This window comes from Panonychus citri, unplaced genomic scaffold (genome assembly GCF_014898815.1).
Source record: "Panonychus citri isolate SS breed McGregor unplaced genomic scaffold, ASM1489881v1 Contig00001, whole genome shotgun sequence".
NCBI classification, from domain to species: Eukaryota; Metazoa; Arthropoda; class Arachnida; order Trombidiformes; family Tetranychidae; genus Panonychus; species Panonychus citri.
The window spans coordinates 1,693,228-1,715,303 of NW_026515406.1; the positions used below are offsets into that span (position 1 = coordinate 1,693,228).

Consider the following 22,076-nt stretch of genomic DNA (forward strand, 5'->3'; position numbering starts at 1 on the left):
TACCTCATTGCAGTGAGCGAAAAGCTTTTGAAGAAAACATTTAGAAAAAAATTTCTTTTAATTTTCTCCTTTAATTGTGATCACAATTAACTCGGTGGAATTTTAATTGTTAATTAATATTCTTAAATTTGATCTGCTCTCTTTTAATCAACTCGAATGGTGTGTTAACTGGTCAAGTGAATTAAATTCAATCGAAATTGAAATTTGTTGTATCCAAGGAAAAGAGAAACAAATAGAAAAGGTAAGAAAACCCATCCCGCTCTTTCCTTCCCTTTCTTCCTCTTCCATTTTCTCTTTCGGTTTATCTTTCGCTCTCTGTCGACATGAATAATATTCTCTTCTCTTCTCCTTCTCTCACCATCATCATCATTATCATCATCTCTTTCTTTTTTCTCTTTCTCTTTTTACTTTCTCTGTCTCTCTTTTTATCCAAGCCTTTGTCAATTTTCTTTCTTTTTTAGTTTTATTTTCCCTTGTGTGTGAAGTTACAATTTTTACCTTTTCAGTGAATTTATTTATTCCTAATTCCATGTTCTTTATTGTGTCGATAAACAGTTTAATCAATTTTCTTTAATTGGTGTAAGTTTAATTGTTTCTTAATTTGGTTAACCGCCAAACTGTGAATCTCGGCTTCATTCAGTCGTGTGAGTTGTATTGGTAAGATTCGGATCCATTTTCTTCCCTTTTAGTATCTGTAGTAACATACAACATGGCGGCGATAGAGAGACATCTTTGCGTTGAATTGAGAAAATACAAATAGTCAACAATAAAAATCTCTTTCTCAAATATTCTTTCCACTTTTAGCTTTAATTAAAATCGTTTTTAGTGACAGAGAAACATTTCACATTGATTGTACCTATGATTTTCTTAAATTCTAACCATTGTGTTTCTCTATACACATTTACTTACCGTTAATTTGCCATCATCTCAACATCATTCTTATTCTCTCTTCTCACAATATCCCCTTTTTTTCTCTCTCTTTTTTCTATCTACATTTTGTTTCTTCTCCAATTTTCTTCTCTTCAATTTTTCTTTCTTTCTTTTTTTTGTATGTGTGTTTGTCGCCTTTCATTTTTCTCACTTCTCATAAAACCCTTAACTTTCATCTTTTTTCTTCATCTTCTATCCTCATAATTTTGGTGCTCATCATTTTTACTCTAGTTTCTTTTTATCTTCACTCTCTCACTCTCTCTATCTTTCTCTTTGTTGTCTTTACATTACGTCTTCTCTCATTGTGTTTCTTTTTTTCTTTCCCCTGGTCTACTGTTTTTCTTATTCTAGTTCTTTGAATGTGAAATAGAAAAAGCTTAACACGGATACCAAACTCTCAAGATGCCTAAAATAACAGGTAATGGACAAAGTGCCGGTGGAACTCCAAATAAATTGGTTTATCCTACTGGATGTAAAGATGTCAATGAAGAATTACCAACTGATGATCTTATCCGCCGACTCAAAGACATTGCAATGGCTTTTCAACAAATGTCTCAAGAAGAAGACAATACCTGTTACATACCATTAGCATTGTACTTAGCAACTGACTTTTTTCTTGAACATCAATCACGAGATGTACGTTTATTGGTCGCTTGTGCCATTGCTGATGTATTCCGTGTCTATGCGCCAAATGCACCCTATCAAAATCCAAGTCTCATAAAAAGGATATTCTTATTTTTTATTCAACAACTCAGAGGATTACAAGATCCCAAAGATGCTACATTTAAAAGATATTTCTATCTCCTTGAAAATCTTGCTTGGGTTAAATCATTTAATATATGCATTGAATTGGATGACTCTCAGTCCATCTTCTGTCAACTTTTTAATCTTATCTTCAAGATTGTAAATGACAATCACAGCGATAAAGTGAAAAACTTTATGCTTGACATGTTAACACCATTGATCATCGAAGCTGATGCTGTTTCTTCAAAATTGGTCGAGATAATACTTTGGCAGTTAATCGATCCCAAAAAGAAAGGAAATAAACAAGCTTGCTGGCTTGCAACCCAAATCTTGAAGAAAGCAAATAAAACAATGGAACCTTATTTGATCACATATTTCAATAATGCCATCACCCATGGTGTTCATGCTAATGCTGGTGAATTATCTGATGATGATGAGGAAGATACCCAAAGAACCTCTTTACGACCTGGTTCCAAAGTTACCAACAATCAAACTCTATCCAAAGAAAATCAAACTGTCAATCAACTTTGTGATTTACTTTATGAACTTAATCAAATTTGCCCATCAGTTATGGATGGTATTCTTCCTCAATTAGAATTCAAGATTCGTAGTAATGAAGAAAGAGAGCGATGTGAATTCACTAAACTATTGGCTCGCCTATTTTCTGATAAAAATTCCCGACTTGCGGAGCAATACCCAGAACTATGGAAATCATTTTTAGGTCGATTCCGAGATATTAGTGTTACCGTTCGTATGCGTTGTGTTCAATATTCAATGCACTTTTTGATCAACCATCCCGAATTACGTGAAGACATAACAGAACAACTTAAACAACGACAGCACGATCCAGATGAGAATGTTCGTTATGAAGTAGTTATGGCCATCATAAGTGCCGCTAAAAAGGGAATAGAAAACATTAATGAAGATTTACTTAGCTTCGTCAAAGAACGTACTCTTGACAAGAAATTCAAGATCCGTCGTGAAGCTTTATTCGGTATGGCTCAACTCTACAAACAATACAACATTGCCCAGCTTGGTGGAGATGATGATAGACAAAGTTCAACCGATTCAAATGTCAACAATGCAGCATTGAAAATGTTAAACTGGATTAAAAATAAATGTCTACACAATTATTATCAAACACAATTGGATGATCGACTCCTCGTTGAAAGGATTCTTCATACATGTCTCATACCCTATAACCTGCCTTTACAACAAAGGATGAAAATTTTATATACATTCTATGTTACCATTGACGCCCATGCTGCTCGTGCTTTCAATGAGCTTCTTCGACAACAACAAAGTGTTAGAAAACAAGTTAAAGAAGTTTTAGATTTGATTAAAAATGGTGAAAAGGACGAAAAAGATCCATTAGTTAGGTCAAAGATTCAATTGTGTGCAAAAAATTTACCTGAACCTGTAAAGGCAGATGAATTTCTCACCAAATTGTGCCACAATCTTTGTCACAATCCAGTTCTTCGTCATCACATGGACACCATTGTTTCATCCACATCATTTCCACAGATTAATGAAGATGGTTCAGTTTCACCGCCTCCTTCATGTTCTTTAATTGAAACCAGCGTCAAAGAAATACTAAAATCTTTGGGTTACCCTGTCCAAACAAATTCATTCTATGTCATAATTAAACAGCTAATGGAAAGAATCGCACCGGTTATGATTGACTTCCAAGGTAAGATCAATAATATCAATAGATCGATTAATATACAATGTAATAACTAATTGTTTATTTAATTATTCTCTTATTCGCAGGTCTAATTGTACTTTTTAATTATGTATCTGATTCACTTCTCGGTGAAGGTGAAATAGACACTCGTTTGGGTCTTGAACCTTCCGGTAAAAGAGGACTCCAATTGATCCATGTAAGTCTTTCTGACTCTCAATTAGTTTTGACTTGAAAAAAAAATTCGCTTAATCATGATCCCGTTCTTATTATCTTCCTATATTTTAGGCTTTGTCTTCTGTTTTTCCAGCCATTTTCTATGGGAAAGAAATTTTCAGCAACTATCTCTTACCGTTCTTATGGAAGTCCTCTGACAGTCCACAAATTGGTGAAATCGTTCTTCAAATTCTCACAAACGTCGGCGGTGTTCAAGGAACAATTTCCGGTTCAAATAATGGTGATCAGAATAGCATTATGAATGCTACTCCATGGTGGGCTACCGAAGATGATTTTGTGCCCACTCTTGTTGAGAAATTTGTTCTCAAAGGTAAATTAAATATCCAAACTCTAATTTTTTTCTATTGATAAATCTAACTTGTTATTCTCTCTCCTTTTAGCATCTTCAACGAAACAAGCAAAATATGCTATCCAATGTTTGAATGCAATTATCGGTGACGATGATGAAAAGCTCAAAATATTTGCACAAGTTTTGGATCAAATTAAGGTAAATTGATTAATTTTCTTTTCCCACCTGATTTAACCATACATTTTTTCAACAACACATATGTTTTTTTTTCATTTTCCAGGAGACTGGTTTAACTTTAGATTCTCCTTATTTCCGTATTCATCTGGTTACCATTGGAATGGTCGCTACTTGCGGTGGACACGTTTTCTTCCCTAAACTATTACGTTCAATTATTCAAAAATATGTAGTACAAAATCTGCTAATGAAAGATCAAAGACTTGAAGAAGAAGTTCAGGCTCAAGAAGAAAGTGAAAAGAATAGAGGTAACTATTAATATCAAAGAATTGTTTACCTCTTCTCATCTGTAAGCTATGATCTCACTCATCTTAATGTTTATTATTTTGTCTCATTTAGATCTTAGTGACCCTACTGTAAGCTTTGAGTTTTGCAGTGAAGAAGTCAAATGTAAAATTGAAGGAATTAAACTCATGGTTCGTTGGCTGTATGGACTCAAATTAAACACATTAATAGCCCCACCTGAGTCTCAACAAGAAGTAGTCGCTGTCTATCAAAATGCTGCGATGAACACAATGAGAATCATGACAGCAATCGTTCAAAATAACGGTGATTTAAATGAGAAAGGCTTGGCTGGTACAACTCATGAAAAAGCAAGGCTTAAATTGGCAGCAGCCGCGGCAATGTTGAAAATAGTTGGTAATGATTCCATCACAGCTACGTCGCAAGGCGATACTACTTTAATAGCTGCTTCCTCACCATCGTCAGCTGTGATTACCCCAACCCAATGGCATACATTAGCAACGATTTTGTTAGCTGATGAAGAATATGTTCGTGATCGATTTGCTCTCAAATTACATAAAGGTTTGTTTCTCATCCAATAATTTTTTATTGTTCTTGAGAGAAAATTTTTCAAATTAATCTAATTTCTTTTTTATTCCTTAATTTAGGCCTGATCTCCCTTTCCCTCGGACTTGAGTTTTTAGCTCTCTTTAGTTTAGGAGGATATTATCAAAATGACAATCCATTCAAAAACAAATTAAGGTATCATTATCTTTTCTACTTTTACCCAGTTTGTGGTTACATCAAACTAATTATCATTTCATCTTTTTCCCATACCCTCATTATCATTATTATTAGATCTTATCTCGTTCTTAACATTGCCAAGCGCCGTGATTTGGTTAAATCTAAAAGTGTAAACAATCTCAAAGCCGTTCTTCCTGATTGTATCATGCCTTACGTAATTCACCTTCTTGCTTATATGCCTTTTTACACGCAATTCGATAATGTAGAGCAATTGGAAACTGTCAAAAGTATGTTTTTCTTATTTAATTCTATTTCTTTAATATTCCTTCTGTTCATTAATTTTAAACAATTATATTTTTTTCTAATTTAAATTTTCATTTTTAGATTGCTTAATGTTCATAATCGAGCCTATCGCCTTGAAAAATGAGCAATTCTCTTTCTCATATTACAAAAGAACTTTTGAAAATGTAAAAACATGTGTAGATCGAGTTTCAGCATCCATGGTTCAAGAAACAGATGAAAATGGAACTAATTCTGCGCCAACCATGGCCACAATGACTAATTACAAGATTTATTGTGCCTGTGATTTAGCATTGGGTTTAATTATGAGTAAAACACAAAACTTTCTCCTTAAAGACTTTCCTGTCCAACCATCTCTACCTGGAAAATATTTTATGGGTACGTGTGTTTAGCTGTCTACTTAATCAATTATTTTGATTACAATTTATTTAAAAGGGCATAATTTATAATCAATTTCTTTTTTTAATTAACAGTTTCACCATCAGCGGCAAACAATAATCAACGATGTTATCTTCCAACATCAATGCAGTTCCAGCCACCAAAAAGATGTGGCTTAGAAGCAGAAATATTGGGAAAAATAACCAAAACCTTTAGCTCGGTAAGTTTTTAATATCTGTAACTACCAAAACAATATCTCCTTGGGATATGGTTTAACAAGAATTGCTTTTAATCTTTATTTACATGTTGAAGTTAATTTAGTTTCTAATTATCTTAAGTTGTTTTCATTGTGATATTGTAATTGTTTACAAGTACTCAGAATATTAGTGTTCCATTTATCATCAACATCATGTTATTGAAATTTCTGAATGATGAATCAATATACTGCGATGTAAACACAACAGCCTGTGGACTTGTTTACTTTTATTTTCAATCTAATTGAAGGAGTGAGAGATACTTTTAAGACAATGAAGGTAAAAAATGTTGCCTCATTAGATAGTGTCTTATCAATTCCTCCTAATTTTAAAGTAGATTTAGAATCAGATCGATGGGAGAAAGATGTTAATAAAGCTCAGCAAATGCTTAAAAATATATACCCAATTACCAATTTCAAATCTCATCTTGCTAAAAAACGCACTACACCAGCTAAAGAGTTGATTCATCTACGAGAGACTAAAAAATCAGTGCTTCAAATGGCAAATATTTTATCATCATGGAAGACAAGAAAAAAGATTGAGTTTGAAGAAGTGAAGAAAAATTTGGATATCATTATTTATCTTAAATATCAAGAAGAAAGTTACAGAACTTTCTTTATGGTTTTAGATAATCTATTACCTGCAAATACTTGTGGATTACCAAGATCAAATTTATATTTTGTCAAACCAAATGGTCAGAGAGAATTGATTAAACGTGATCAGTTAATTCATGGTTTCAGTACATTGAAAGAGTTATATGGAAAAGCTCAAGATCAACTTAAATCAATCCGTAAAGTTTATTGTGACGTGTACAATGCTGTTCACGTTTTGGATTCTAATATCATGGGATTATATAAGTGGGCAATTCAGCGAAAAAAAATTCCTGTTCACAAAGATCTTGAAAAATTAGCACATCCCAAGAAGAGTAGAATTTGTAACCAAGATCAAGTTATCAGAATTGCTTTGGTTGTGATTCCATTCATACTTTTAATAGTGATGGTTTTATTTATATTATCTATTTATTCAACTTGATTCAATTTTTATTAAGTAACGAGTTGACTCTCAGTTTCTTTTTCATCATTTTTTTGTTGTCAAACCTGTTCAGACATGTAAATCTTACCCTTCGATTGTCTCTTCTTTAACATCTCATTGTTGTTTCTCTTTTTTTATCATTAATTTTCTAGGCTCCTCAAGCTCAGGCAGTTAATGCTCCTGCTAAACCACGACAAGGTAAAGGAACTACAGCTAATGCTGGTGATCATCAAGTTGTTGTACTTTCTTCAGACAATATGATCGAGGAAAGTGGAGTTGTTATCGAACAAGAATCAGTTGACAATGATACAAAGCCATCTATTGCCGCACCAGTTCCTACACAAACAACTCGATCTCGTAAACAAGATTTAGGATCCATGGTTTCTAATGACAATAATGACAAAGAAGTTATCGAGAAGAGAACAAGTTCTCGTCGTAAACAAGAAATCATACCAATATCCACTAGACCTACTCGCTCTTCAACTAGAAATTCTGATAATGTTGTAACCGTTGAAGTAAAAGAAGATGATGATTTGAATGATAATAATGAAGGTGATGGAGAGGATCTCGAAGATGATTCTAACGCTCAAGATGATGATATTGAATCAAAAATAATAGAAATCACCGGTGAAGGTTATCTAGATGAAGTCGAAGATTCTGATACTGGAACAACTCGAGGATCGAAAAGAGGACGAGCAAGTGCAAGAGCCTCTAGATCAAGCGCACCAACTGGTAATCAACGTAATTCCAAAGCAAGTGGAGATGAGTCTTCATCACCGGCACGAAAGTCCGCCAGGATAGCCAGAAAGTAGGTTTCGCTCTGGTATCAATTAATTGTTTTTGGAAGATCAAAGCAAAAGAAATCGTTTGGTTGGAATTGCAACAAACATTTCTATTATTACCTCTTAGATCAACCTTGTGAAATACAAACAATATATTTACAGGATTGAGGATTATCAGTCTTGAAATGTTAAATCCAACAAAAAATTTAATTGTTGTTTCACTAAGTAATCTTGTTGAAAAATTCTGATTTAAATTATCAAATCTGCTTCCAATTGGAAGATCAACTTGATTTCTTATGACTGATTTTCCTCTCCCTCTCCTTAAACTTATCTGATTTATCTATTTATTGTTTGTTTTTGCCAAACTAATCAGTTATTAAATTATTTGGCTATTCAAAACACTGAACTTGTTAATTTTCACCTTGTCTTGTCTCTTATTTAATATTTGTTTTCGATTTTATCTTCATATCTAATAGAGCACCGCCATCCGCCTCATCATCAGCAGCATCCAAAAGATCACCTTCACCCGAGATAAAATCTGGCCGAGGAAGACGGAAGAATCGACGTTAACGAAATTGTTCAACAAAGTGAAAGCAATTACCCTTAAAACGTCAATCATATGATCTATTAATTATATTATATTATATATATATGTATATAACGGAAAAAGATATCACCTTGGAGTCAATGTCATCTTTAATCATTTCAATTATCACCTTCACCTTTACAACCAAACAACAATTGAACCCAATCAGACTCACAAAAAGCAAACCAACAAATGACCCTCTTGAGACTAATACCATGGGCACTCAGTTATCTCTCTTCTTCTCAACTTCATCCCTTCTCATCTATTCCCAGTTTTACTCATATTTTTCATTAATATCTCGTTTTCTTAATTTCATTTGTCTCATACCCCATCTTTGAGAAGGTAGACTACTAATTAGGCTGAAAACAAAGGTATCTCATGTAACTACAAACCAACAAAACTATAAAAAAAAATTATCATCTGGCAAGACGATTTCTAAGAACTCTGATTGCAAAAGGACATCGATCCCTCCGAAAATTGCTACGGAAGAATTGATTGTGTTTTCTACAAACATTTCAACAAAAAGAAAAAACAAAGCACACATCATCATTCCTTCCTTTTCTCTTCTCTTTTTTTTTCTCTATCCCAAACCCAAATTTGAGAAAAAAAAATGTAAACAATCAACAATTTAAACTTTTAATCTTTTCTCAGTTCCATCTTCAAAATTCATTTTTCACTCCTTCTTCTTTCCCATCTCCCTCTTTCTCTCTTGTCAATTCTCTCTGTCTGTCTCTCTATCTTTTAGGTACTGATGAAACGAAAAATAACGAAAGTGAACAGTCCACTTTTCCTGAAACAACCCGCCCTTCATCCCGTCGATCACCACCACCCACAATCAACACTTAACTTCTCACACAAATTATCATTTTTATATTGATCAATGAAAACCAACCAACAAAAAAACCATTTAAACAACCAATGTGTAAATATAATTGCGAGCCAATAAAAAGTTACTCAAGTTCAAGAGTCAAAAGCAATCAATACAAATTGGTTATTATTGAAGAAAGAAAAACAAAAAGTAATTACAATGAAACAGTTTTTAATTTACTCGAAGGTGAAAACAAAGTTACATAAATTGTATCCAATTGAGAATCAACATTTACAATAATCGCTTTGGAACAATCAAAATTATCGTTAATTGTACAGCTCCTTTTACGAGTAATTCGATGATCACAATCAATTTGGACACAAAGAAGTCGACAATTTTTAAATAATACAATTAGTAAATGATGATCGCTCTCTTTATGTTGATTACAATTAACAGTTGACAATGAAGATGATGAAGATGACAATGAAAACGATGATAATGATTTATACCAACACTGATCAGGTAAATGATTACGATGATGATCAGAGTGATTACAAGGATGATTAACAGATTGAGGTGACCAAAGAAATGATCTGATTGTAACAATTAAATCGGTATTTTGTACAAGTGATTGTTTAATTGTTGCGGTTGTACTGTGAGTTGTTAAAATATCATAAAAGTTAATTGTCTCTAATTGAGTTAACATTGGATCTCGGATAATTGTTGAAGCAAAAAGTATTGAAGATGAAGATGAAGATGATAATGATAAATGATTAAGGTAACAATCAATTGTTAAACAATTAAAAATGTCCAAAGTGTAAATATCAATTATATACAATTTACCCAATTCAGGTGTAACCATATAAATTGCTAATTGTCCACTAATTGGATCGTAATTAGTTGATTGAATTGTACATTTACCACGAGAACGTCTAGTTGATGATGACTGGGGAACAGTTAATTGTAATTGTTGTGATTGTTGATCCAATGAAATTGTTTCCAATTTACTGTTAACACCATTAGTTAATTGTTGTTGTTCATCAGTTGATTGATTTTTCTCCTCATTGTGATTAATTTTTGTAACAATTCCCTCGGTTCCAACAAATAGACTAATTGATTTAGATGAATCATGAAAAGCTGATTTAACTCGATAACTAATTGGAACAATATTAATCCAATTGTTGTATAAACAATTAACTGATGTTCCCTTAATTGTTTCCTGATAGAAATAAATTTTACGAGAATCATTGGAAACCCCATAAAGATGGTAACGATTTTTTCGTAACAATTTAATTACAACTTTCTTAATCATTTTGGTCTCACTTGAATCCAAATCATCATTAGAATTGTCTGCTAATTGTTGATCATTTGAAGGATTAACTATTGGACATTTAACTGTTGTAACAATTAACTCATCTTTAGCTCCATTTTGCTCAATTAAAATGACCACTGAATTATCCGATGATAAAGTTAACTGCATGTTTGATTGTTGTTCACTTTGATTACTTTGATTGTGTTGATTAATACTTAATCCTCTTAATAGTCCACTTGATTTACGTCTTAACCAAAGTCTACCTTTAATGTTACCTTGATTGTTACTTTGATTAAGATGATTAACTTCATCATCCGGACTACTACTTGGTGCTGGTGATGTACTTGAACTTAGGTTTCTTAATTGTCTATTAGTTTCCTGATGATTATGAGAGTGATTATTAGTTGATGAGGTAATTGAATTAATTATAATTATATCGTCCAGACCATTGACGATTTGTTTAACATAAAATGACCTGCGGGCAGCTAAATGTTTCCTCTTTGGAATCTTAATTGACCTGAAGGCCAATCGTTTTAACCGATTAATGTCATAACAACGACGAGATTTCTCCTTGATTGAGTTAATTATCTCACCAGAGGCAAGTTCATTAAGATGATAACAAGATGATAAAAGTGATGATGATGACGATGATGATGAAGAGGAGGTTAACCCTTCACATCCAAGTTCAATAAGAGCGATACTAAACCGGAAGAGCACCTTAACCCCTTCGATCCAAAAACAGTCCAATATTTGTAAGCGAATCTAAAAATAAAATCAAAATCGAAAAAAAAAGTTCCAAATTAAACTATTAATTGTTTGTAATGTTTTCTTTCCATTGAGTTTGTTAACTTTCAATTTACTCTTTAATTTAGTTTCATCAGCTGATTGTTACTATTTAGTTGTAATCCAATTTAATGGTAATCATAACAATCTAAATTGTAAGATGTTCAATGTAACATCTTTAAGAAAACCTTAAGGCCTTTTTTTAGACGCGTGTCCATTTAAATTGAAAGATGATGAAGATGAGGATGATGATGATGATGATGATGATGATGTCTAGTCTAATAAAAGGCTCTTAAAAGTGTATTAAGTCACCATTGTCCAGGTGAATGTCCACTTTCAAGGTAAGATGTTGAAACTCGTTGACCAGGTTCTTACTTTTTTTGCTTCTCTTTTGTATTAGAATGGAAAACAAGGTTAGAAATTTTTTTTCTTTTTTCTCTTTGTCATCCTCATCATCTTCATCGTCATATGAGTGAAGTCTGTACGTGTTTTGCTTGAGAAACTCTGAAGAGTAGGAAAAAAAAGTAACTAGAAACTCCTAAGATCTCAGGTAAAGGCGCGTGCCACGAGTTCGTCTTCATCTCTCATCTTTCATCTTCTCTTTCTCTCATCACTTGCCAGGTGCTATTTCTCATCATCTTCAATTTTCTCTTTCTTTCTTTTCATCATCAACTTTTTGCTTCTCTTTCTTTTTCTTTTCTTTTCTTTTTTCGTTTTTTTTTTTGCTTCGATTATTTTTCCAAAACTTTTGTTAACCTTGTCAGAAACAAAGACAAAGAAGACAGAAATGAAGATGAAGATGATAATAAACATGATGATAGGGATAATCTTAATGATCACTATTATCATCTGCCACGTGGTAAAAGTTTAATTGACCTACAATTAAATAGAGGAACAGCTAAAGAATCAATCAAATGGTCAATCAGATGTAGAGATGGTCTTTCATTCAATATATTAATTATTGATGAAAATATTGATCATTAACTTAATCATCTTCCCATATGGCTAAATCATCATCTTTATCATTTAATTATCAACTAAAATTAACCATAAACATTACAGTCGATGAATAAATTTACATTCACACAAATCAAAACATTGATCCGGTTTAATTAAGGGAAGATTATTAGTAATTGTTGTAATAATCATCTTCCGTTGGCAATGATTACCTATTTAATTATGTTCCTAATTAAGGTCAACTCTTCCGCCCGGATGTGGTCTCATTATTCAATCAATTTTGATAACAATTAAACCCTCATCTTAACTGAATCAATTTCATTAACTATCAACATTTAGCAAAAATAAAACGCTGAAAGTTAATTGTTACCGTTTAATGGTGATTATGATTAAAATGAGGGATCAAATTAAATTGTATCATCATATCGGTTGGAAATTATTTTCCAGGTGAGTTTGATTGTAATCAAAATTGAGTAAACAATTAGCAAGCAAAATCTAAATTGATTAACAGTTGATACTTTTTGTTGCCCAATCTGTCCCATAGACTTGAATGTAAACTACCAATGTAAACAATATTGGTCAAAATTATTGATTATATCATCTACCAAGTTAATTGTTAATCATTTTAATCATCATTGATTAGTAGGTAAATACATATAAATACTTATCTACATGTAAAAGTATCTAAATGATTAAGGTAAACAATCAAGGAAGAGGGCAAAGTTAAAGGTTAGGTTAAGTTAGGAAATGAAATTAAGGTTTGTCTATTTCCGTTGTTATTGGTTGATAGTTAGTAAATTGTTGGGAGTAAATTGTATTCAAATTAAGATGATTACATAATATGTAACTAATAATGATATCGGAAGTTAACAATTTCCCTCGAAAATTGTTTCAAATTAATTACAATGAAAGGATAAAGAGCAACAATTTGCTATTGGAAAATTAATTTTTCTTTATGCAAGATTACCTAATGTGAGTTGAACTTTCGTTTCCCGGGTAAACGGACGAGGTCAACAGGAGTTAAGGGGTCAATCAGGGAAAAAAGAAAGAGTGACCGGTGACCGACGGGTGAAAGGGCAAAGGGGTTTCATCATAGACGATGATGATGATTAGTGATGATAAATAATCAACAAAAAAGATGAGGGGGAGTTCAAATCAATATAATATTTTGGGTAAAAGTTTGGGTAACCCAGAAAGTGTTGAGGTAACAATACAAAAGGGCTAAAGGTAAAAGGACAAAAGCAGATGTAAATATGACCTTTAAAAGGTGAGATGGTTAGAGAGGAAAAAAGAAAGGGGAAAAGAAAGAGAAAATGAAAGAGTAAGAGTAATGGAAATGATGAAAAGAAAATGACTCCAACGCGTGTTTGGAGCAAAAGGTAAGAGAGAGAGAGAGAGAGAGTTTATCCTTTTCATCCTTTCTTTTTCATCTTGACATCATCATCACAAGGAAGACACAGCACGCGTCTAGAATATCATCCTTCTCATCTTCATCCTCATCCCTTCTCCCACCTCCATCAGTACATTTCCAATTCCAGGTTTCAGATCAATAGAAGCAAAAAATGAGACTCGTTGTTCAATCGGATAAGTCAATATATTGAAAGAAATCAAATTATCTCCTTTAATTATACACAAGGCAATCAAATTGTTAAATTGATCAACTAATCACTTTCCCATGAACATCGTGGGATTGGTCAAAGTGTTGATTCCAATAACAAAACATAAACATTGGGAATCGAATTTTTTTTAATAATGAAAATAATGAAATGAACGGTATCCAATCTCCATCCTCATCACTTTTATCATCATTTTAACGGCAACAACAACAACAGCCTCCAAACATCATCATTTTCATCATCTTCCCCACCACCACCATCATACTCGACCCACCAAGGGAATAAATATACATTCACTCATCTTCTTTTCTCTTTTATTTTATTTTCGTTTTTTGATCACCTTTCATTCTTCCCTCAACCACCTCCCTCCCACTCTCTCCCTTTCAACCGTTTTTAAACTGAAGCTTTGGGAGAGAGAGAGAGAGAGAGAGAGAGAGAGAGAAAGAATAGAAAAGAGGGGAAACTCGAGGCCAAAACCCGAACATCAACCGTCGCTCTCTCACTTACTCTCTAGTCTCTATTTTTGATGAAGGTCTCGAGAGAGGAAAATAAAGTAACAGAGTAACATCAGAGTCTCTACTTTAGTCTCCTCCTCTCTCTCCATCTTCTTTCATCTTCTTCATCATCATCATCTCTCCCTCTCTCTTCCCTCTGTTATATGGAGCATCCCAAGCCATCTGCAAGGCCAGTTTAAGTCCACTCTCCGCTCCAACAACAACAAAAGTTGTCCTTCCATAGTTACCTTTAAAACTTTCATCGGTTTACCTTTTAAAAGTTTTTTCTTTCACATTATATGTTATATTTTGTGTGATAACAACAATCCAACTACAAACAATCAAATTTGATTGTGTAAACCCTAAAAAATTTGCTAAAAACTAAGAAAATCATCAAATTAGACAAGATGTCTTGCAAATTATCCTTGATTGTGATGATTTTCATACTAATCCAACTTGGATCTTGTGCTCCTCTTGAAATTTTATCACCAGAATCCTCAGAAACTGAATCATCAACATCATCATCATCTCATGAATCCACAACATTTTCATCAGTGTCCTCATCATCTTCATCTCATTCCCATTCATCACCAGCATCAATATCAGCAGCTCATGAACGGACTCTGTTAATTACACAGAAATGGTTAATTGATAATATTAATTTACTTCGTCGAGAAATGAATGAAATGGCTCGTGACTATAATCATCATATCGATGCCAACAAACAAGAGGCCATACGAAAGGAGGCAGAGTTTGCCCGTGATGTGGACTCACTTCGAGCCGATCACACACTTTTAGCTCGTAATCAACTTCAAATAATCAATCTAATCAAAAATCAACAACAACATTCAACTTCAACAATCAAGAGCAATGAAAATGAAAACAATAACATTGAATCAACTCCAGATTCATCAACAATTAACAATCACCACCGGAAAAACCTTCGTCATTTAGTTTATGATTTAATTAAGGAAGAAGCAAATTTTGAAAGTGAAACTAAACACAATTTAAGTTCACTGACAACACAATTAACTGATTTACACCAAATTACCCTTTCACTTTATCGTGATTTAAAAGAGCTCAAGAAAAGGATTCAATCGGTTGACTTTAATTAACAACAAATCAGACAGAAAACAAAACAATTAAATCCCAAAAACTTTAATCGTTGATTTTACTTAACAATTAACTAATTTGGTTGCAAGTTTGATTACAAGTCAACTAAGTGTGTGTGCAACAATTAATCAACGATAACAATTAACCAAGTGATCATTTTTCTTTCAATTTAAAATCATATTTAACCATCATTGACCATTGCTGACCATTGATGCTGCTAAATTGACCAAAAAAAAACAACAACAATCAACAATAATAATTTGTAAATAATCAACTAAAAACAATTAAGATGCTTATTTAAATTTATCAGTCAAATCATTCAAATACTAAATTGTCATTTCTTAATCATGATGAAAAAAAATCCTCTTTTGCCTTAATTAACCTCGAGGCTACTAAGTCATTTTAATTGTCCACTTAAATAGTAATTAAACAATTAATTAATCATCTCTATCACCATCATCATCATCGTCATGTAAAACCTTATACAAGGTTAATTACTGTCATTATAATGATTTCATGATTAACTATCACCATCATCATCATCATCATCTTTTCATTAAATTGTAATCATTAAAAATTCAACAACAATTAAAAAATAAACTTTTGTTTTCTTATAAAAACTTTTCCGTCTTTTCAAAACTAATTAATAACTTAATTGCAGCAATTTAACTCAACTGATTCTAGAAACTATCATTGTAATCACATCAAAAATACCTATCAAGATGCCTGATGATCAACAGTAACAATCAACTAATTGTAATTATCAAAATAAGCAACAGATTGTTGAAAATAAACACTCAGGTCTAAACTCAATACAAACATGAACCTTGCCCATGAAAACTTTGATGATTATCAAGTAAAACATTGGCACGAATGATTCGTGACCTTATCATCCTCATCCTCATCATCTTACAAAGGATGTGATCAGGGATTAGGATTAAGATTAAGATTAAGACTCTTACCTGCCAAGGAACAGCATTGTGAAACAATGAGAGGAACCAATTGAGTGACAATGAATTAGTTATCTGGACAAAAAGTGACCCATTGAAAAAAGCTTTATCCTTGTCAGAACTTAACCTTTCGAGAAACAAATCTCGTAATAAAAGTTGATCCGATCGGGCTCCTAAATTGGCAATTAAAACGATAATCAGTTGATTGTTGGAAGGAAACATTTTTCATAAGTATGATTACCTGTTAATTGTTCATCAAAGTAGTTTGGTGGAAAGTAATGATCAATGATACAAATCAATCCCCTGAATATCAAATGTTACAAAGATATAGAAGTTGATATTATATTGTTATTAGTTTCAGTTAATCATTGTTGTTAATTGTTGATCACTTACATTAATGATTGAGCTTCATTTCCTTGAAAAATTAACAACAATAGAGCAGCAATAAAGTTCATTGCTTGACAGTAACCAACAAATGGATTAACGTGAATACAATAAGCAATTAAAATGCGTCGTAATTTAGCTAACTGTAATCAAGAATTGTATCGACAATTAAAATCCATGTGAGTATTGGTAAATTGTTGATTTAATTGTCAAGATGGTTAACTTACCCCGATTGTTGTTGAAAACATCACATTACTTGGCATTGTCCGAGTTACATCAAGATCAATTTGTTTAATTATCGAATCTTGATTTGATTGTGTTGGTGAAACTTCATTAGCTAATCCTAGTAGATTATCAATCTGCAATTAACGGAGACAATTAAAACAATTAGTTGATACTTAGATCATCAAACATTGAAAAAGTTAAATCTGCCTGGTTTTTATTATACAATTAAATTTAATCAAAACTCTCATTACAATTAAAATTTTATGCAGACATTTGGATGTTAATTACCATGATAAGTATCACAATTAATTATCTGATTAAAAGGTAACAGTTAATTACTAAGAGACATCTGACCTAAGGGTAATTAACTTTGCTCGGTTATCAAATTATTTTGAATAATTTAAGATTAAAAAAGTATGACCAATGTTACTGATAAACCAAAAGCCCTGAGGCTAAATTGAAACTTTGATTTACATTGGACTCTTGTTACATAATAACATTTACTTTTGATTGCCCGCCAACAATCAAGATCAAGATTGAGACAAGTTTCAAAAGGACACAAGATGATCAGATGATGGGGGATGATGATGATGAAGATGAAGATGACGGCTGGTTAACTTTCATTAGGAAGATGCTGATGATCATCAGCATCATTTCAATCAGAGTTGATGTAAAAAAAGGTGATAGCGGGACAAGGGGGAGTGTGGAAAAAATAGAATGAGAGAGAGAGAGAGAGGAGGAAAATTATGAAGAGGATGAAGAGGAAGATGACAATAGCGTTGGTGGGGATGATGAGTGTTTAAAGTCGCGTGTCAATGGCAGAGAGAGAGAGGGAGAGAGCGAAAGAGAGAGTCAAAATTCCGATTAGAAAACGGGATTCCTATGGTATATTTATATCGCCCGTTATAGAGGGAAAAGGTCGGAGGAGGTGGGAGAGAATAGAATTTATATAAAAGAAACACTCTCTCTCTCTCTCTCCCTTTAGTGGAGTGAAAGCATCTTTAGAACTCGAAGTTGAATGACCGAAGAAAAATAAAGAGGCGAGAGAAGATGAAGATGAAAAGGTGGAAAAATGAGGTGGGGGTGGAATTTGGAGGAGGAGGAGGAGGTGATGAGGATGAAAACCTTTTCTATCTCAAGGTGGACCTTGACAACGGGACTTTTGCATTTTCTGGCCTAATTCAATTCTAGAGTAACATTTAATTCATCGGTGGCCTGATGGCCTCGATCTTATTGACGACACCGCACCCATTTTATATTATTATTATTTACTCATCTCTCTCATCTGCTTCATCATCATCATCATCTCACCTTCCCTTTCAGATCTTATTATCTTCATGTCCCGTTGTAATTTAGGTACAGTTATCAGAATGACCAATGTCCAAGCCTCGAATATCAATGACCTTTCAATCTCGAAAAAAGTTTACTTTCAATTCTAATGTGTCTTGACCATTAAGTCTTGACCGGTAAAGGTTGATGATGATTAGCTAATTACTATTGACCTTAGAAAATTAAATTTCTCACTAATTGATTAATTTTCTCGTCAAAATAATTTGTTTATTTTCCAGCGAAAATAATATTTACTAAACTGTCATTTAATCAAAATTAAATTTGATTGTTTAACTTTTCAAACTATAATCAACATCATTTATCTCTGAGTAAGTAAACAATTTACTAATTGCGATTATAATAATTGATTTTGTTATGGAAAAATAAAAATACAATTAAAAACAAAAGGAAAACAAATAAACAACTTAAAGTTAATCACTTATTGTGAAAAAGTAAATCAATCAATCAATATCATAGTGAAATTAGATGATCAACAATTAACCTTTCAATTGATTAACTTAATTTTTTTCCCTTCTGAACTTTTGCCAAGTTAATTAACCAATAATTAAACTTAATCATTACCATTGTGCCAACGCCTTAGCACTTAAGGTTAAGCCCGTTCCGATCGGAAATAGTAATGATAACGAGTCGTTGGGTATTTCCGCTTTAATCAGTTGATTAAAATTACACAAGGATTTACCATTATTACACCTTAATCACAATCAGTTGATTGTTGGTTAATCATAAAATGATAATAATAAATAAGAGGAAGTCAAAGGTTAAACCAAATGAAACCTTTTGTGTAACCTTATTATCATTAAAGGTTAAGGGTATTGGTTTCCGATTCAGTTTAAATTGTTTGATAACATAATTAAATCTGATTAACTTGTCGATTCCCAACATGACATGCAGTTAATCATGATTAAAGATCCAACAATTTAAGATTTAAATAGTTGGATAAGAAAAAGTTTTCGCGATTTTTTTTTATTGGGTTGGTTTGTTTTCCCATTGTAATCACTTCATTTCCTTTTCCTTTTTCTTTCCTCTTGATGATTAACTTAATTGTGTCTCGTGTCTTCACTGTCTTTATATATATGATTAATCAACTTCCTTGATTGTTGACTGATTGATTACTAGACCATAAAGTAAATCGTATATGGTTAATTAATTAGTTGAGTTTCTATAGTTGGTTAACACCCAAAAGAAAACGAAACTTTTTTTTTCTCGATTTTTTTTTCCTTTACTGATCATAAATTATTCATTGATTGCTCATAATATTTGGTGACTAATTAACTTAAATTCATTGATTAAGTGACAATTGTACTCCTGTTAATTGTGATCAATCTTTAGGTCAACCGATCATGATCAAGTCAACAATTAAAACTTTAATTGTGTCTCCATCTTTTGATTGTAAATCAAATGAAACTTTTTTTTTAAATCTCCAAATAAAAGTAAATTGTTCATCTAATAATTAACCAGTTAATTGTTGTTAATCATCATGAGATATTTATTACAATTAGATTTAATCAATCTATCTTGTGTTAATTGAGAAGAAAACTAATTGTTCACCAAAATGATTAATTAATTGTTGATCAGGTTTTTTTTTGCTTCAATAACTGTTGTTACTCAAAATGAAATATAAAAACAAGTTAATTGTTGCAATTAAAGTGATATAAATATAAATTGATTGTTGATATAGATGAACAATTAACCAAACCCTTTAAATACAAGGTGATTATTGGTTATCAAAAATCATCAAAGCAATTAAATTAACGATGACAATGAACCTGATTGAATCTGATAAATTGTAATAAAATTTTCAAATAATAATAACAAAAGTAATTAAGTTAATTGTGAACAATTAAAACTTACATCATATTGTTGACCCAATTTAGCTTTAATGAAAGCCATCCAAACCTGAGGTCTTAATTGATTGGGGATTCCATAGTCACGAATTAATTGTTTTAAATTGTCACAACCAATTGTCCACAATTTAGATGCTCGTTCATTGTTAATATTAACAATTAACTCTTTCAATTGATCTTTAATCTGTTCATCGTTGTTATTATCACAATTAGACAATTTTGATTGATCTTTAATGAATCCAAATGAATCACAATTAACACCGGCCAAGGATAATTTACTTTCAAATTGTTTACAATTAAAATCACAATGAACTTTAATCAATGGTAACATTTGATTAAATTTATCTGAATGAAAAAAAGTCTTGAGAGCAAATGAAAAAAGTGAAACAAAATCAAATTAAGTTAATTGTCACAACACTTACAATTAACTTACATCATCATCCAAAGCCATTGTGATTAAATGATAAGCCAATTGATTAAAATCATCAGAAAGATCTGATGAATTTAATTTAGACTCGTTAATTGTTCCAGTTGATTGTTGATGGTTTTGTTGAACTTGTTTAAATTCATCTTCAATGGTTGGTGAATCACTGAGGGAAATTTTTAATCAACAATTAAGCAAATTAACAGGAAAATCATTTAAATTATTAAAGACAATTAAACTTACAGGGTAATTGCTGAATCAGATGAAGATCCAGATCGATATCGTTGATAATGATTATGATTATAATTGTGATTAAATTGTTGTTGATCACCAAGTTTCATATTAGGCTTTTGATTGTTGTTGTTAATTGTCACTGGTAAAGGTTTTGATTGTTTACTTTTCGACCACAATTTAGTTGAAACATACTGATGAATTGGATTTAATTTAGTAACACAATTAACACCATTATTATTGTTGTTGTTTAAATCAATTGATTGATAATTGTTATTATTTTTGTCCATAATTAAGTTTTTAGTTGATTAATCAATTCAATTGATTAACACTATCAAAATTTTCAATCATTGTTGATTAATTTTCACAGACAAATATACAATTGGTAATAACAATTAAAATGAATCAACTAGAAACACAAGAAACATTAATTGTTGCAGATGACAGTTAACTGATTACTGGTTAGCAATTAAATCAAGAAAAATGTTGACGTTGAAAGTTAATCATTATAAAGGTAATGATAATAATAAGGGTTTAATCAATAATTAATGATAATAATTTTAACCACAACAATTAATTGTGGGTAATTTATGTTGATTAGTTTGGAAAAACTTTTTCAAAACTTTGAAACTAATTTTAATTGTTGAGAAATTAAAATTGATTAAAAGACGAAAATAATAATTGTCTAATTGTAGCAAATTTGATTAACAAATGATCACAAAGTAGATTTGAAAATTTAATTAACCAATTAACTTAGTCTCTGTTAAATTTTTTGTTTTCTAGTTCATTAATTGTGATTATTTAATCAGCAGCAATTCAACTAAATCAACTATAAGAGTTTGATGAATTAATTTAATCAAAGGTTAACAAACAATCAAATTTAATTGTCAAAGTAAAAACTACTAAGCTAAATTTAGGCTAAACAATTGGGTGACTGGTTAATTAACTTTGATATTGTCTGTTATTAACAATTTAGCTTTTAATTGCCACCATGTTTGATTAAACTTAATTGTGGTTTAATAATTTTTTTCATTAATTGTCAATCAACCATCATAATCAGTTAATCAATGGTAAATTGTTAATCAATCTGTCACCTTGACCTCTTAAACAATAACAATTAATTGTGGATACACACACATATTAATGTATATATAAACATTTAATAATCAATT

The 22,076-nt window shown here is 31.7% G+C and overlaps 2 protein-coding genes across 4 annotated transcripts; one reads left to right on the plus strand and one right to left on the minus strand.

Annotated features, from left to right (window-relative positions):
- Nucleotides 1-31: 31 nt before the first annotated feature.
- On the plus strand, nt 32-9,390 carry LOC128397589 (sister chromatid cohesion protein PDS5 homolog B-like). Of its 3 annotated transcripts, none has more exons than XM_053358339.1 (13): nt 32-241; nt 1,282-3,364; nt 3,445-3,554; nt 3,644-3,902; nt 3,973-4,079; nt 4,162-4,363; nt 4,455-4,919; nt 5,006-5,099; nt 5,196-5,368; nt 5,466-5,759; nt 5,855-5,979; nt 7,198-7,853; nt 8,304-9,390. In XM_053358339.1, the coding sequence occupies exons 2-13, from the start codon at nt 1,333-1,335 to the stop codon at nt 8,395-8,397; spliced, it is 4,611 nt and encodes a 1,536-aa protein (XP_053214314.1). In that variant the 5' UTR covers nt 32-241; nt 1,282-1,332; the 3' UTR covers nt 8,398-9,390. The 3 variants fall into 3 exon arrangements, with proteins under 3 accessions (XP_053214314.1, XP_053214306.1, XP_053214320.1); XM_053358331.1 differs by lacking the exon at nt 32-241 and adding an exon at nt 417-657; XM_053358345.1 differs by lacking the exon at nt 32-241 and adding an exon at nt 706-1,139.
- Nucleotides 9,391-9,428: 38 nt separating this feature from the next.
- On the minus strand, nt 9,429-21,283 carry LOC128397628 (uncharacterized). Its single transcript, XM_053358369.1, has 8 exons — nt 20,917-21,283; nt 20,683-20,839; nt 20,257-20,610; nt 17,058-17,189; nt 16,840-16,973; nt 16,688-16,749; nt 16,459-16,619; nt 9,429-11,295 (listed from the first exon to the last, which is right to left on the minus strand). The coding sequence occupies exons 1-8, from the start codon at nt 21,192-21,194 to the stop codon at nt 9,436-9,438; spliced, it is 3,138 nt and encodes a 1,045-aa protein (XP_053214344.1). The 5' UTR covers nt 21,195-21,283; the 3' UTR covers nt 9,429-9,435.
- Between the last annotated feature and the right edge of the window lie 793 nt (nt 21,284-22,076).

Excerpts from the sequence above, each read along its gene's own strand:
- LOC128397628 (XM_053358369.1), bottom strand. The coding sequence starts at position 21,194 with ATGGACAAAAATAATAACAATTATCAATCAATTGATTTAAACAACAAC. Across the intron at positions 17,190-20,256 it reads AATTGGGTCAACAATATGAT|ATTGATAATCTACTAGGATT; the intron begins GTAAGTTTTAAT and ends CGTTAATTGCAG. Across the intron at positions 16,620-16,687 it reads CTTTGATGAACAATTAACAG|GAGCCCGATCGGATCAACTT; the intron begins GTAATCATACTT and ends TTGCCAATTTAG.
- LOC128397589 (XM_053358339.1), top strand. The coding sequence starts at position 1,333 with ATGCCTAAAATAACAGGTAATGGACAAAGTGCCGGTGGAACTCCAAAT. Across the intron at positions 3,365-3,444 it reads GGTTATGATTGACTTCCAAG|GTCTAATTGTACTTTTTAAT; the intron begins GTAAGATCAATA and ends TCTTATTCGCAG. Across the intron at positions 7,854-8,303 it reads TCCGCCAGGATAGCCAGAAA|AGCACCGCCATCCGCCTCAT; the intron begins GTAGGTTTCGCT and ends CATATCTAATAG.